Consider the following 14,450-nt stretch of genomic DNA (forward strand, 5'->3'; position numbering starts at 1 on the left):
GAAACATGGACTGTACAGCAGACATCTTTAATGACTTTAAAAAAAAAGAACTGGGTGCTCAGGTTTGAATTTATTTTGGATTTTCTCTAATTAAAAGTATGAGGTATGTTTGGAGGAGTAAAGGTGAGGCTTTCAAACCTAAGAACATTGCAGCAACTGTCAAGGATGATGGTGGTAGCATCATGCTCTGGGGGCTGTTTTGCTGCTCTTGTCAGGGTCCAACTTGCTAAGGAACACTGAACCAAATATTAGTGGGTATGTATTTACATATTTGAGGCTGTGTGTATACCTTTGACCCTTTGTGAAAAGCAAATTGAAATTTGTGCACCCAGTTCTTGTTTATAATGTCACTTAAGGTGTATGCTGTACAATCATTCCACCCTGGAAAAAAAACAGCTTAAAAAAAAATATTAAAAGCTCCAAAGCACCATGTCTCTCTTGCCCATGATGTAAACTTCAGACTATAATTGTAAATCAAAGAACAATGTGATACAACCAAACTGAGAAAATTAAGAGATTTAAAATTACCACAATCTGCAATAAAGAAATGTAGTATGGTTAAAATGTGACACAAAATAAAATCAAAAGAGATATGAAACCAACAAATGAGAAATGAAACAAAATAAATGTAACAGAAAGAGACAGAATGACTATAAAGGTGTAAAAAAAATGACAATGGGATGCAGAGGAACCAAAATTAAATGCAAATAACTGCAAGCAGATCCATAAATGATTAATATGAGACAGAAACCACAACTGGTATCAGCATGTTTTTTTTGTTTTTTTTTAGCTCTTTTGTGTGTGAGTACAGCCTTCTCTTTAATATTGTCATGAATCTGAATTCTGAAGATTGCTCCTCTGAAAGTAATATATCTATTAAAAATGAAAACTTATTCATTATATATAACTGAATGGCTGGTTATCTAATCATAGTTTGCGAAAGTAAATAATTTTAAGCTGTTGCTCCAACTTTAATCCAATAGGTGGCGGTAAAATAGCTGTGAACCGAGTTATCTGCTGGCTATTTGGACAAGAAGAAAAAGTAAACGACAAGCTACTTGGTAGCTTAGCCCGAATGTGCCTCCAAATGTGCTCGAAAATGTGAGGTTTAACTACGTTTTGTACTCTCTCTAAGTAGAATGCCATTGCCTGCATACCATGGCGGACTGTCTGTTCCTCTCGGACCCTGACGCCTCGGCCGGAAAGGACTGTCGCTGTTTCTGCAGCTCTGGTTGAAGCGTTAGCTGAATTAGCTAACGCTGCTGTTTTTACTTAAGCATAACCGTGGTCGCTTCAATGCTGCAGGGCAGTAGATCGCAATAACAAGGTAACTTTGAAGCAAGTTGCAGGCATAAACAGCTAACCTGACTAATGTTAATGCTGCATCTTTCTAGTCATTAGGTAATTTGGTTTGTTTTGTAGGCAAGACTGTTTTGGACGATTTGCTAATGTTTTTCGACAATATTTGCGGCTGCATGCTTTTGGGAGACACAACTTAGTGAACATGTTACCCGCTAACACACCTATCGCTGCCTGCAGCTTTATCGTTAACCACTATTGTTGCTTAAATGTTTTGAGATGGAGCAGCAGTTAGCCAGTAAGATGGCTCGGGCTCCTCGCAGCACATCTTTCTGAGTTTTCCGTCTCTCTGTGAAAGGGGAAAAATCATGTCTTGCAAAGCCGCAACCAAGGACAAGAAGTCCAGCTTCAGCAAGAAGCTGTTCAGGCGAGGCTCTGTGCGCTCTGTGGGCAGTTTTATGAGTAAGGTCCTGAGGACACTAACAGCGCTGTCACACTTTGGATCCGAAGTGCAAACCGAGGATGACAAAGATGATGGAGGATTTTCCACTTTTAAATCTGGAAGTAAAGATGTGCCCATGGAGGATGGAGACCTCGGGGGCTTCCTGTCCAGGGAGAGGGTTCCTGGAGTGTCAGGTTTGAAAAACCACGGCAATACCTGCTTTATGAATGCAATTCTGCAGTGCCTCAGTAACACTGAACTCTTTGCTGAGTACCTCGTTTTGGAGCACTACAAAGGCGAGGAGCTGGACGAGGACCAACCAAAGACAAATGGTGTGCATTTGCAGAGGAAGGGTCCTCTGTCCAAAGGAGAAGTCACGGAGCAGTTGTCAGGACTTGTACGGGCTTTATGGACGTTTGAGTATACCCCCCAGCATAGCAGAGACTTCAAGGTAAGAGTGACATCAATAAATCAAGGAGAGATAACATCAAATGTGGGGACCTATTGTTATTTTCCATATTTTCTGTCTTAATCTATACTCTTACAATAATGGATGCAATTGTTTTTAACATGACCAAAGTTTCAAACAATTAGGACAGTGCATTCCTTTGGGCCAAAAGCCTGGGCTTCAGGCTTGGTTTGAATACTTTTTTCTATTCTTGGCTCTGTATGATGTACGATTGCTAGTCCTTTACTATGGTCACCTCAGGCAGGTAGCTCTGGGTGTTGCAACCTGCTTTTGTTTGCTAAGGGAAGCAATTTAAAGTAATGTGCTCTTAAGGCTTGGATGGGCTTGTTTTAAGTAGTAGATGAGCATAAGGGTTGATAAGGGGGGATGAGATAAATAAGGATTATTTTGAAATGTTCATGCAGAACTACTCGAGTAAAGTACATGAATTAAAAAAAAATATATACAGAGTTGGAAATGAACATAATAGGTCCTCTTTACGATGACCAGGATTGTAGTTTTATAACAATATAGGATAAAAACAATGTTTACCTACACCATGTAAGTGTTATAACTGTTGTTAATAAAGCTTTATTTAAGGATCTCAAATTTCAGAGTAATTACAGGATGAACAGTGGTGATTTTGCAGGCATTGTAACTTTTGGAGCATGCTGTTTGTTGCAGAATATTGTGTCAAAAAATGCCACACAGTTTAAAGGAAATGCTCAGCATGATGCTCAAGAGTTTCTGCTGTGGCTGCTGGACAGAGTTCACGAGGATCTCAACACGGTCAACCCCAACAGCAGGCCTGCTATAAAGGTGAATCCAGAAAATATTTGGTGTTCTAGCTCATTACTCAGTACGCAGCTCTCTGAATCAGGCCAAACTTGTGATCCATTAACTGGATATTTTTTCCACAACTCCTCAGTTTTCATTCTGAGGCTATTTTTGTTTCAATTTCTGTCTCATCAGTGTTCAAGATGTTTTGGTCACTTGATGTAGCTTCAGAATGAGCAGCATTCACAGCCTTCCGGGGCTCGTTTCCCCTTTTTTCTCCAGGGCTGTTCAGTAGCAAGACTGTGTAGCTCTCATGGCAGCTTGTTAGCCCCTGATAGACCAGAATTTGTTATGATGAACGATTCAGGCTAAGAGAACTGTTTGTTTGTTCAGCCACCTATTGAAGAAGACGATCAAAGCATAGAGGGACCATCTCCTCCCCTCTCTGCTGGGTCGTTTGTACAAGAACTTTTTCAGGCTCAGTACAGGTAAGCATGATGTCCTGTTGAAGCTCTGTGCTCTGACAGTGTGGCTGTGATATCTCTCTGCCATATTAAGGTTTTAAATGTTTTCCCAACAGATCTTCTCTTACCTGTCCACATTGCCAAAAGCAGAGCAATACCTTTGATCCCTTCCTCTGTATCTCCTTACCAATCCCGCTGCCACATACACGGTGAGTTTGTCCTTTGAGCTGTGCTGTGGGTCAGGGAGTAATGACTTAACGGCAGCCTGATGACAGGTTCTTACATGTTACTGAGTATTTATTGCTTTACAGGATTGTTCGCATTTCTACAGTTTAAGCAGGCATGTTGTATTTAAATGTCTTTAGAGGAATGACACCTTTCCCTGAAGGTAAATCAGAGTGTGTGTGGACAACTTTTCAGAGAAATGTATGCAGTAGATGTGCTTGCAAAAGTGGGTGTGTCAGAAATATTTATAGGATTATAAATATTATATTTATAATATAGGAGCATATTCATTTATCTTTCTGTTGTTTTGTTGTGTTACGTTCAGGCCATGAGCTAAAAAGTAATCCTTTCCCTATAGAGAAGAGCTTGCATATGATGCAGAGGTGACCTCAATCTAAAAAACCTTTACATTGAGATTGTTTGACATTATAAGAAATAAAGAGAGTAGTTGGTTTAAATTCAATGGCAAACCACCTGGTAGGCCACAAAGCACGAGTGTTTTGGCTGGAATAATTTTTATAATGAAGAGGAAATCTTCTGTCGCTGCAGTAAATCAAGAATCCTCAAGAAGAAGAGAATTTGGAAATCTGTGACCAGAACCTTTTTAAGGATTCATGACAAAAAGCAAACCCCACAGTAAGACTCAAAGACTGAAAGACCAGACAGAATTTTCAAAAAACATATAAAAGAAGAGCTGACAAGAGTTTTTGAGCAGAGGTTTTGTGGTTTGATAAACCAAAGGTAACCCTCTAGCTAAATGAAAGAAAGAGGAACATGCCACTAGGGAAGCTACAAATTGCCTGGTCATGTTTAAAGGTCACTGACTAACAGATTTCCACAAAATATGAAAGGTGATGATTTTAATGTGTCGCTGTCTCATTATTTTTGAACCCCTGATGCTTGGGCACTATGAAGGCTCTATGTCCAACATAGTTATTTCTATAATAATGTGATCCTATCCAAATATTTACTTTTACTATAATATCCATTATTATATTTGACACTGATTGTGCTGCGTTTGCTGAAGAACAATTATTGCCTGACTGTCCAGACACATTCAGGCTTTAAAGCAGCAGATCCTCTGCTGGCTTAGTACACAGCAGGCTCTTTCACACAGTGTCATAGTGCTGCGTGAAAGACGACCCCCCCCCCTTTCCCCACCTTTGCTCCTTCACACTGAACTAAACAGAGCTAGTGTAATGCTGTCCTAGTGTGTACTTTCAGGTAGCATCCAGAATCAGAGGCGCGATGTGTTACATAACAGTGCCCATGTCTACTACTGTGGAGCTCTGCCTGTCATCAATTCAGGCTTGCTTAAAGGCCAAGCTACAATACTGCACCCCACATTTTGTCTTACCTTGAAGAGGCTGTGTAAGGTTGTTTATTTATTTATATATTTTTTAATATGTGTTGCCTTTCTTTTTCTTAGGCCCCTATATGTGACGGTGGTGTATCAGGGGAAGTACTCTCACTGTATGAGGATCGGAGTTGCGGTTCCGCTCAACAGCACTGTGTATCGCCTCAGAGATGCTGTGTCACGCGAGACTAAGATCCCAGTGGACCAGGTGCTATTCCTGTCACTTATCATGCTCTGACACAGTGACACTACATTATGGGCACAGTGTCTGTAAAGCCAGTTGCACCTCAGAAGATAAGTTTGTTACAAACCCCTGGCTATTAGAGATTGCAGTTGGGAAATGATATGTAATTCTAATGCATTTGTCCTTAGTACTACAACAGAGTGTTAACACTGATTTTAAAAATGGCTTGAGAGTATATGTAAATCACAGCTAAAGCAGGATACAGCTGCTAATGAGATTACTGAATTTCTGTTGGAATACTGATTTGGAGCTCATACACCATAAGTGGCAGAATTTTTTTTTTTTTTAAGTTCCTCTTTTTCTCTTTTAGTTTGTTTTGACCGAAATGTACTACGACGGCTTTCATCGTTCGTTTTGTGATGATGATGACGATCTTGACATCATTCAAGAGAGCGACTCCATCTTTGCCTTTGAGACACCTGAGACCTTCAGGCTGGAAAATATACGCACAAAAAGAGGTTACTCACATGCTGTATTTATGTACATTGTATTCTGCATGTTCCACACTTAAACCAATAGACTGATGTGTCATTCTGTCTGTCACAGGGAGTCTTCTGGCAAATCTGAATCATAACAACTTGAAGTATGGGACAGAAATCAGCAGGACTCCGTCTTTCATGCAGGGGGCTGTGACACCTGTAACTGCATCACCCAATAAAAACCTGGGGCCAGAAAAAATGATCCTTTTGGTGTGTAACAGAGCATGTACTGGCCATCAAGGAAAGAGGTACTGCCTCTTAAACTGATTTATGTTTTACATTTCTAACTCGTCCTCTCTCCTTCTGATTACATAATATGTGCCCTGTTCTCATGGTTCTGTCAGTGTTAAAGACAGGTTATTGAATTAACATACAGCTGGTCCTTGTCATTTACCTAATAATAGGCCTGATGGTGAAACTCATAGCAGCTACTAGAAGTTATGCTTTATGCTTTTAGGTTTGGGCTGCCTTTTGTACTGTATCTGGAGCGCACTGTGACCTGGGATACTCTACAAAAAGAGATCCTGGAGAAAATGCGCCATCTTTTGAGGCCTGGGGTCTACATTCAGGTAGGACAGTAACCACTCACTTTGTCTTATATATTCAATTTATTTCCTTAAATAGATGAGTTGGCATTTGGCGGCAGCGGTGGTTGTTATATTCAGTGTTCATTCTGTGTGCAGGTTGGACCTTTCAGTCTTCGAGTAGTTGGCGTAGTTGGCATCACCTACCTCCTGCCCCAAGATGAGCGACCACTGTGTCATCCAACTGTGGAAAGGTCAGTTCTGACAGCCAGTGTTATATTTGAGAACTGCATGATTACAGATGAGAAGTGTGACCTAAAATTAAAATAAAAGGCATATGTTTATACAGAGTGTTCTGTAGTAAATCTCAGCCTGCTCACATTGTGACTTTTTGTGCCATTAGTGTCCTAAATGTTTAAACCAATTCATAAAGCTAAAGAGACAGAATATAAAATGGCTGTTTTTCTCTCTAAAACCTGGTTAAATTTGCATAATTATATCAGATCACTTCATGTTCTGCAGTGTTTTCTTTTTTCTTTCTTTCTTCTTTTACTTTGTACTGCAAAGCAATTAAAGTGATAGCCTTTAGACACTTTGTAGTCATGTAATCTAGTAAATTAAACAAAACTCAGCAGTTTGAAAAGGGTGGATTTCCAGTGCCAGGCTGCACTTATGTCTGAATGTGTTTCAGCAGTCTCAGCATTAATGCCAGTGAAAGGTTAAAGTGAGAGAGGTTAAAATCTAACCAAACACTGGTGTAGCAAGATAAACACAAAGGTAAAGGCAGGAATGAACTTGAGTAATAGTGTGAGGTCATAATTATATCATTTTTCTGCTTTAATCTCTACACACACACACAGACACACACACACCATCAGTGTTGTTTCTGTCATGACATATGTAGAGGACATGCCCTAACAGGATTTGATTGTGAAAATGCCAGTTTGGCCTGTTTGGCTTAGAACCTAAATGATTCTAGAAAAACAAAACAAGTCACAACATTGCAGATGCACAAACCAAAGTGAAATTATAGTTGTTTTGTTATGATCATGATCAGTTAATCATCAATAATCATAGCGCTGTTCAAAGTGTGAATTGTGACCTCCCATATGTGTTTAAATGATCTGTCCTTCACACTGAATGTGTCTTTAAATTATATCTAAGTGAATGAAAATCTTATATTATACAGCTCTGAAAAGAAAAAGGAAAAAAAAATATTGCTTCACTTGGTTTAATCATTTTCCCACTGATGTTTTTCTCACTACAGAGCATACAAGTCCTGTGGACAAGGGGGACCACCACATGTGAAAATTGTGGTTGAGTGGGACAAAGAGACCAAGGACTAGTGAGTGGGGAAAAAAAAAAAAAATTCTGGACTCCTGTGGTCAATTTGACTCGTCTACAGCACAGTTATTCTGCAAAGAATAAAAGGTTTTGACATTGGTTTTGGTGTGTAATCTTCATCGGGAAGAACTATTGCAAAATCAGGAATCCGTGGCCCCTAAAGAGCCTATCCCAGCTGTCATAGGGTGAGAGGCAGGGTACACCCTGGACAGGTCACCAGCCTGTTGCAGGACTAACACAGAGAGACAGACAACCGTTCACACTCATATTCACACCTATTACCAATTTAGAACCGCCAATTAACCTAAAGCCACTAAGTGCATGTCTTTGGACTGTGGGAAGAAGCCAGAGCACCCGGAGAGAACCCACGCAGACACAGAGTTTGCTGTGAGGCAACAGTGCTAACCACTGCGCCATTATGCTGACATAACATTAAATATGTAATTAATTCCACTTTTTAAAGATAGACTAGCAAACTTTGCTTTGAAAGCAGTTCTAGGGAGACCACCACAGAAATGAATGTGGCTGAACCTCATAGTGAAAATGTTGCAGAATTTTGACCCTTTTCTGGTCGCAATTTAATGTGAGTGCTTTTTGACTTACAGGGAGGCACACACACACACACACTTTTTCCACATATCTCTACAACTTTAGCTGTCAGTTAGGGATCTGGTTTCACAGTTGAATGTGTGTCAGCATTTCAGTGAAATTGATGGTGACAGTAGTTGCTTTTCCAAGGATTTCTGAAAAGACGTTCAAGTTCAGCAACACCTCAGACTTAACAAAGGCTGTTTTCGAGGACGTGGCCTTTTCTGTCTGTAACTGCTGTCCTTCACAGAACAAACTTTTGTAAAGCATCAAAACAGTTACTGTTATGTGACACAAGCACAAATGCCCATGCTGGCCAAAGTGAAGTCATGACTTCATCTGTTGATTATTGACTTTTTTTTTTTTTTTTTTCTCTCTTTTTCTTTTTGGTACTTGGTGATTGATGATGTTGGCTTTGAATGAATCCTGTCAGGTTCACATGGAATTCATGTCTGTGCAAGTACTGATTGTAAAGCCCTTTAAAGTCTTAAAACCCTTTTGCTGCACTGCTGGGTGTGAAGCAGTAATGTAAGGATAAACAGCATTCCTATGACATGCTAAACAATTACTTCATGTGTCTTAGTGACAACAAAATACTGGTCAGTTTTCTTTTTACTTTTATCAATCTCAGATCCTGTGATCCTCGCCTGACTGTGCCGTTACATGAGCAGTGTGTTTTCTGTCCCCACAGTCTGTTTGGGCACACTGAGGAAGAGTATATTCCGGATGCTGAGAGTGTCTATCTGCATAGAGAACAACATCACCAGCCGCAGGCCTGCACCCTTGCTCAGTGCTTTCAGCTGTACACTAAAGAAGAGCAGGTAACGTTTTAACTTCACACACAAGCACACACGCAGCTGAATACTGCACTGTCAGCAGTATATCATGAATAAATAAATTGCAAACTTGCCTTGACACATGCAAGTAATAATTACTTTTTGAAGTATAGTATCATATTTTACTCCTCCTTACTGTTTTATTATTTTTTCCTTTAAAGTTCAAAACTCTTTCTACTCGCTGTGGTTTTACTATATATTGCTCTGGAGTAGAGAGAAAAGTTGGAGGGAAATTCAGGGGCTCATCCTGTGTGAGGTCTGTTATATAAGCTCCGTGGTTGGAGCTTGCTCTTCATAGTTGCTCCTTGGGCCTTCTGTGTTTTAGCTGGCCCCAGACGACGCCTGGCGCTGTCCCCACTGCAAGCAGCTGCAGCAGGGCCGTATTAAGCTCAGTCTGTGGACGCTCCCAGATGTACTCATACTGCATCTCAAGAGGTTCAGACAGGTATTTCAGCTCATCTCAATACTACCCGTAAAAATTTTGAGTCAAATAGATTTTTTATTTTTTTTTTTTGGTTAAATTTCTGCCAATAAACACTATATGTTGACCAACAGTTGTTAAAAATGAACATTTACACACATTGAAGAGTTTTAGTCGAGGTAGACAGCCGATGCTCAAATAAAAAGAACCAGTTAGAACTTTAACATGCTTCTACATCTTTGCTTCAGGAGGGGGACCGGAGGGTGAAGATGCAGAACATGGTGAGGTTCCCACTGATGGGGATGGACATGGCTCCTCATGTGGTTAAGAGAAGCCAGAGTAGTTGGAGTTTACCATCCCACTGGTCTCCATGGAGACGGTCCTATGGACTGGGAAGAAATCCTGAAGACTACCTGTATGACCTGTATGCTGTTTGCAACCATCACGGGAACATGCACGGAGGCCACTACACTGGTAATGCAAGCAGTTCTTTGCTTCAGACCTGTTTTTAAATGGATCAGAAATGCACATTAAACCTTTTTATGCTTCTCCTTATTTTCTGTCATATGTGCAGTGTCGCTGTGTATGAAAGTCAAGTGAAATGTGGGCAAACTTTCAAATAATGATGTAAAAGTGTGTAATGGTAATCCCTGTAAGCCAAAAGCTCAGCCTCCAGACTGCTGGAGGATGAAGTTTATGTCAAGCTAATGTCAGCTAAGCGTATGAGTTCCTTATATTTCCAAGTGTTATATGCCAGTAAAGTCAAACTACAGGCTTCTTGGTAAAATTTTTGCTGAGCAGTCTGTGAGTAGTATTTTGGGATTAGGAGAAAGAAGGCTTTTGGTGAAGCGGGCCCTTAAAGAGACAAAAGCAAAAACAGTTTGCTTCAAATGGTGGATGAACTAAGGAAGCCTTCAAGGGCAAGTACAAAAAGGAAAAAGAAGAAGAAATGTGAAGCACTGATTTACTTTTAACTCTGAATAAGTCCCAGAATAAATATTGTGCTGGAAATGAGCATGAAAGGCAATTGAACATCTTTGTCATCCATATTAACTCATCCTTTCCCGTATTTTGTGCTCGTAGCCTACTGCAAAAACTCCATTGATGGTCAGTGGTACTGCTTTGATGACAGTGAGGTTACACCAATAGCTGATGATGATGTGTGCCAGCAAACAGCCTATATACTATTCTATCAGAGGAGAACAGCCATCCCCTCCTGGTCTGCCAACAGCTCTGTTGCTGGTCAGTATTTGACTGGTACTGTATGTGATATATGCAGTACCATAACGTGACCATATGTTTATTATGTCTGGGCATAAAATGCTTTATGCTAAATTTAAAGCTTTATGTCCTACCCTGTTGTGTTTTACTCAGGTTCTACAAGTTCATCCCTGTGCGACCACTGGATCAACAGGCTACCTGGCAGCAGGCCTGCTAGTTTGGCCTCTGGAGCCTCATCCAGACGCACCTCTCTGGCTTCACTGGCTGAGTCAGTTGAGTTTCCAGGAGAACGTAGTGAGGATGATGGTGAGACAGTACCTAACTTTTATTTGAATTTAAAGGTTTCTGATTGGGTACATTTTCAGTATATACACACACACAATCTACTGAGCAGGTCATGGTTTTAGCAGATGCGTGAAGTTCAGAGTTTGGATTCAGGCTTTTGAGAGAAGTGCCAATGAATTCCATCACGTTTATATGGAGAATTTAAAGCTCCCTTTTATGACAATATTTATAGTGGTATTAAAATTACAATCAAGAATTATTTTACATCAGGAACTTTCTACCTCAAATTTAGAAATGCTAACACTAAATTTCTATTATTCTAAGAGCGAGTATTACAGTCACAAGGCAGAAAGTGGCATGGCATTGCAGCGAGATGAATGAGACCTCATAAATCTCTGTACTGTGGGAGATTGCTCACTTATTATTAAGTGTTTACAGTTTAGTTTTGTTAAACTATTCAAATATTTCACAAGTGCAAAATACCAAATCTGGATGGAAACAGGTTTTCAGGTCTTGTACTCAGTGAGAGTAACATTACAGTGATGGTAAAATGTGATAAATAAGGCAATTTATTGCCGAGTCCAGCCGATAATATATGGGCCAGTATATCCATATCTTACAAAGGCTAATAAATGGTTCAATAATAAGTTAAAAAAGTAAAGACGAGACACCATTCAACCATATTATGAGTGTTGATATTGCACAGTTTGTCCATCAGATGGCGTTCTGCAACTTCCCTGTTGGCAACACTCGTTCATAATGCTGCAAACACAACAGAAAATATCAGCAAAAATATTGGATTTTTAAATCATCAGATCTGTATTTTTGTTGGTCTTCTGGTTGGACTCCAGTGACATTAATATACTCATGGAATTACCAGTGTGAAACAATACAAGTATTTATTAATTAATGTTAATACAAAAAGAATTAAGAATTAGCCTGTGCAACATTGTGTAGCTTTCAGTGTCTTTTAATCTTAAACATTTCCCTGTTTTTAGGAGGATTCTCTGTCCGCCCTTTTGTGAGGAGTATTCAGCGACAGAGTTTGTCCTCCAGGTCATCCATTGCTAGTCCTTTAGCCTTCAGTGACAGTGGGATAAAACCTTCCTGGTCTCTCTCTGCCAAGCTGCACATGAGATCTAACTCACCCTCACGTTTCTCCCTTGACTCTCGGTGTTCCCCTCCTCTAGAGAGGATAGGAGAGGCATGTGACGACAAGGTTTCCACATCCTGTTTTGGCAGCTACAGTAAACATGAACGATACTTTGGCAGCAGGACTCCCTTGTCTATGATGGAGAGCAATTTCCCCGACCAAGACAACAATAAAAGGTTCTTAGACATGATGTACTGCCGGGCTCCCACTCCAGTGGAAAAGAAGATCACCAAAAATGAGCCAACTGAAAACAACAACCAGATTACAGCTATAGACCAAAACATACTACCTGCTCAATCTACTCCCTCCAAAGAACAGAAACGTAAGAGTAGTATTGGAGGATTTGGCTTAAAGGCTGAAAGCACAGGTTCCACAAAGAGTTCCAGCAAAGTGGAGCAAGATAAAACCTCCAAAAAACGATTGTGCTCAACCCACAAGACCTCTGCATCTGAGACGTCTTCCAGTACACCCATGAAAGGCAAAAAGCTGAGCAATACTAAAGAGAAGAATATAAATGCTAAGAAAAGCACCTCAACACCCAGTGGAACGCCCTCCAAAACAAAAGAGTCGACTCAACCTCCAGAGGCTACGCCACAACATAAGCCATGCATCCGTTCCACGCCTCAGTCCTCAGCTTCTCCTTCACCAACCTCAAAGAAGAATTCCAGTGTCACTGAGAAGACCTCAACAAGCAGCAGGAAGCGGCTTGTAGAAAGGAGCCAGAGTAGAGATTCTATGCACATTAGCCCCCTGGCTGACAGCCTCAGATGCAGCTCGATGGCACGCTGCTCACTTTCCAAGAGTGGGGAAAGCAACCGGCCTGAGAGGAGATTTGTGAGGAGTTCCAGCAGCAGTTCTTCTGTCACTAGCCTGCGTTCACCCAGCGTATCCACCAGAGACCTACAGCGCAGCAGCAAATCTGAGGAGAAAGGGTTGTCTTTCTTCAAGAGTGCCCTCCGACAAAGGGAAAGCCGCCGGTCGGCTGATTTGGGAAAAAGCACCATGCTTACCAAAAAAACCTCAGAGAGGACATGCAAGCAGAATGGACAAGCCAAGGAGATCGGTGGTGATAATGAAAAGATGGGAGACGCAGTGTCTTCTCAGATATCTACAGAGACTCCTGGAGGTGAGACAAAAGAGACAAAGGAGTCTTCCAAACCTCCCAGTTCTCTGACTCGCTCTCTGTTAAATGTAGGCAAGTCCAAGTCTTCCACTAACGAAGTAAGTTCCAAATCTCCTGCAAACGGGAAGAAGCCGCTTGAAAGGATGACATCTTCCCGAAGACTGTCATCAAGCATGCAATCTCCTGCACGAACAACACAGAGGCCTCAATGATACATCTATAGTCAATATATTGAACAAGCATAATGCAGCTAATCTTTGTGCCTAAGTTTCAGCGAGCACCAGATGTATTTAAGACACATTTTTGATGTTATGGTTTTGTAAACTGGGATTAAATTCACATGTTGGCTTTGAGATTTGAGTATTGGCAGCCAGCTTTAAGTGTTTTTAGCTGTTTTGTATAAACTACTGTATCATCATCATATACCTGAGTGCCAAGCACTTGTGTAGTATGGTGCCAGTTTTGCTTTTCCCAGTAGTAAATATTGATATTTTTACACCCTTTGAGCATTAGGTAAGATTTTGATTTGATAGAAAAGGTGGTGCAGCAGCCTATTTGATGGTGTTTACCGAGGGCCAGTACAACACAACTCCCTACTGGAAGCCTGAAATGAAACTTTTTTATTTAAAATGCAGAAGCTTGTACATTAAAAAATAAATGTCTAAGAAGTACTCACTTAGTATGCACCACCAACTTATAGTAGTTTTCTATTATATAGATTCTTATTTTTCTGGTTATTCTTCTGGAATTAATTAAGCTGGCTGCTGATGCTTAAATCCTGCTGCTGTTCTGTAAGCATTTAAAACTCATTGTCAAAGAATACAAAACTGTAACATCAAAAATAGCCTCTGATAAATACTGAAACTGAGTAATTCAGACATGCACACCGATACAAAAGAGTTTCATTCCGAAATATGGTTGGCTAAGTGTTCAGAGTACTTTCCACTGATTGATTTTGAGCCTGTCAAATTCACCACTGACAAGTAAAATCTCTGTGTTTCAAACAAGTTTCTCCATGCACCTTCTGCTTTGGTCTGTAAGGTTCTTGTTAGTGCGTTTATAGAAAACTGTGGAGTAAATAATCTCATAGTGTGTGTCTGACAGTTCCTAGGATTGATGCAGAGTAGCAGGAAGTGTTCATCATGAATATTTAAAGATCGCTGTGAAACAGAGATAATAGCAGGACATTGACCAAAACAGGAACCAAGGATGGCTAGAAA

General features: G+C 40.5%; 1 protein-coding gene across 2 annotated transcripts; it reads left to right on the top strand.

Annotated features, from left to right (window-relative positions):
- Window positions 1-1,122: 1,122 nt before the first annotated feature.
- usp31 (ubiquitin specific peptidase 31) lies at window positions 1,123-13,725 on the top strand. Of its 2 annotated transcripts, XM_030736102.1 has the most exons (17): window positions 1,123-1,327; window positions 1,658-2,192; window positions 2,874-3,008; window positions 3,360-3,454; window positions 3,547-3,639; window positions 5,085-5,220; window positions 5,567-5,714; window positions 5,803-5,983; window positions 6,193-6,304; window positions 6,419-6,513; window positions 7,527-7,604; window positions 8,883-9,012; window positions 9,353-9,472; window positions 9,697-9,922; window positions 10,532-10,690; window positions 10,823-10,975; window positions 11,953-13,725. In XM_030736102.1, exons 2-17 carry the CDS (start codon window positions 1,668-1,670, stop codon window positions 13,440-13,442), a joined length of 3,876 nt encoding a protein of 1,291 aa, XP_030591962.1. In that variant the 5' UTR covers window positions 1,123-1,327; window positions 1,658-1,667; the 3' UTR covers window positions 13,443-13,725. The 2 variants fall into 2 exon arrangements, with proteins under 2 accessions (XP_030591962.1, XP_030591961.1); XM_030736101.1 differs by lacking the exon at window positions 1,123-1,327 and having other exon boundaries at window positions 1,388-2,192.
- The last annotated feature ends 725 nt before the right edge of the window (window positions 13,726-14,450 follow it).

Source organism: Archocentrus centrarchus, chromosome 8 (assembly GCF_007364275.1).
Source record: "Archocentrus centrarchus isolate MPI-CPG fArcCen1 chromosome 8, fArcCen1, whole genome shotgun sequence".
Lineage (NCBI taxonomy): Eukaryota > Metazoa > Chordata > Actinopteri > Cichliformes > Cichlidae > Archocentrus > Archocentrus centrarchus.

What these genes read in the sequence shown, in the direction of transcription:
- usp31 (XM_030736102.1), top strand. Translation starts at nt 1,668, where the DNA reads ATGTCTTGCAAAGCCGCAACCAAGGACAAGAAGTCCAGCTTCAGCAAG. An exon ending in AGCATAGCAGAGACTTCAAG is followed by an intron (nt 2,193 to 2,873) that starts GTAAGAGTGACA and finishes TGTTTGTTGCAG; the next exon opens with AATATTGTGTCAAAAAATGC. An exon ending in GCACGGAGGCCACTACACTG is followed by an intron (nt 9,923 to 10,531) that starts GTAATGCAAGCA and finishes TTGTGCTCGTAG; the next exon opens with CCTACTGCAAAAACTCCATT.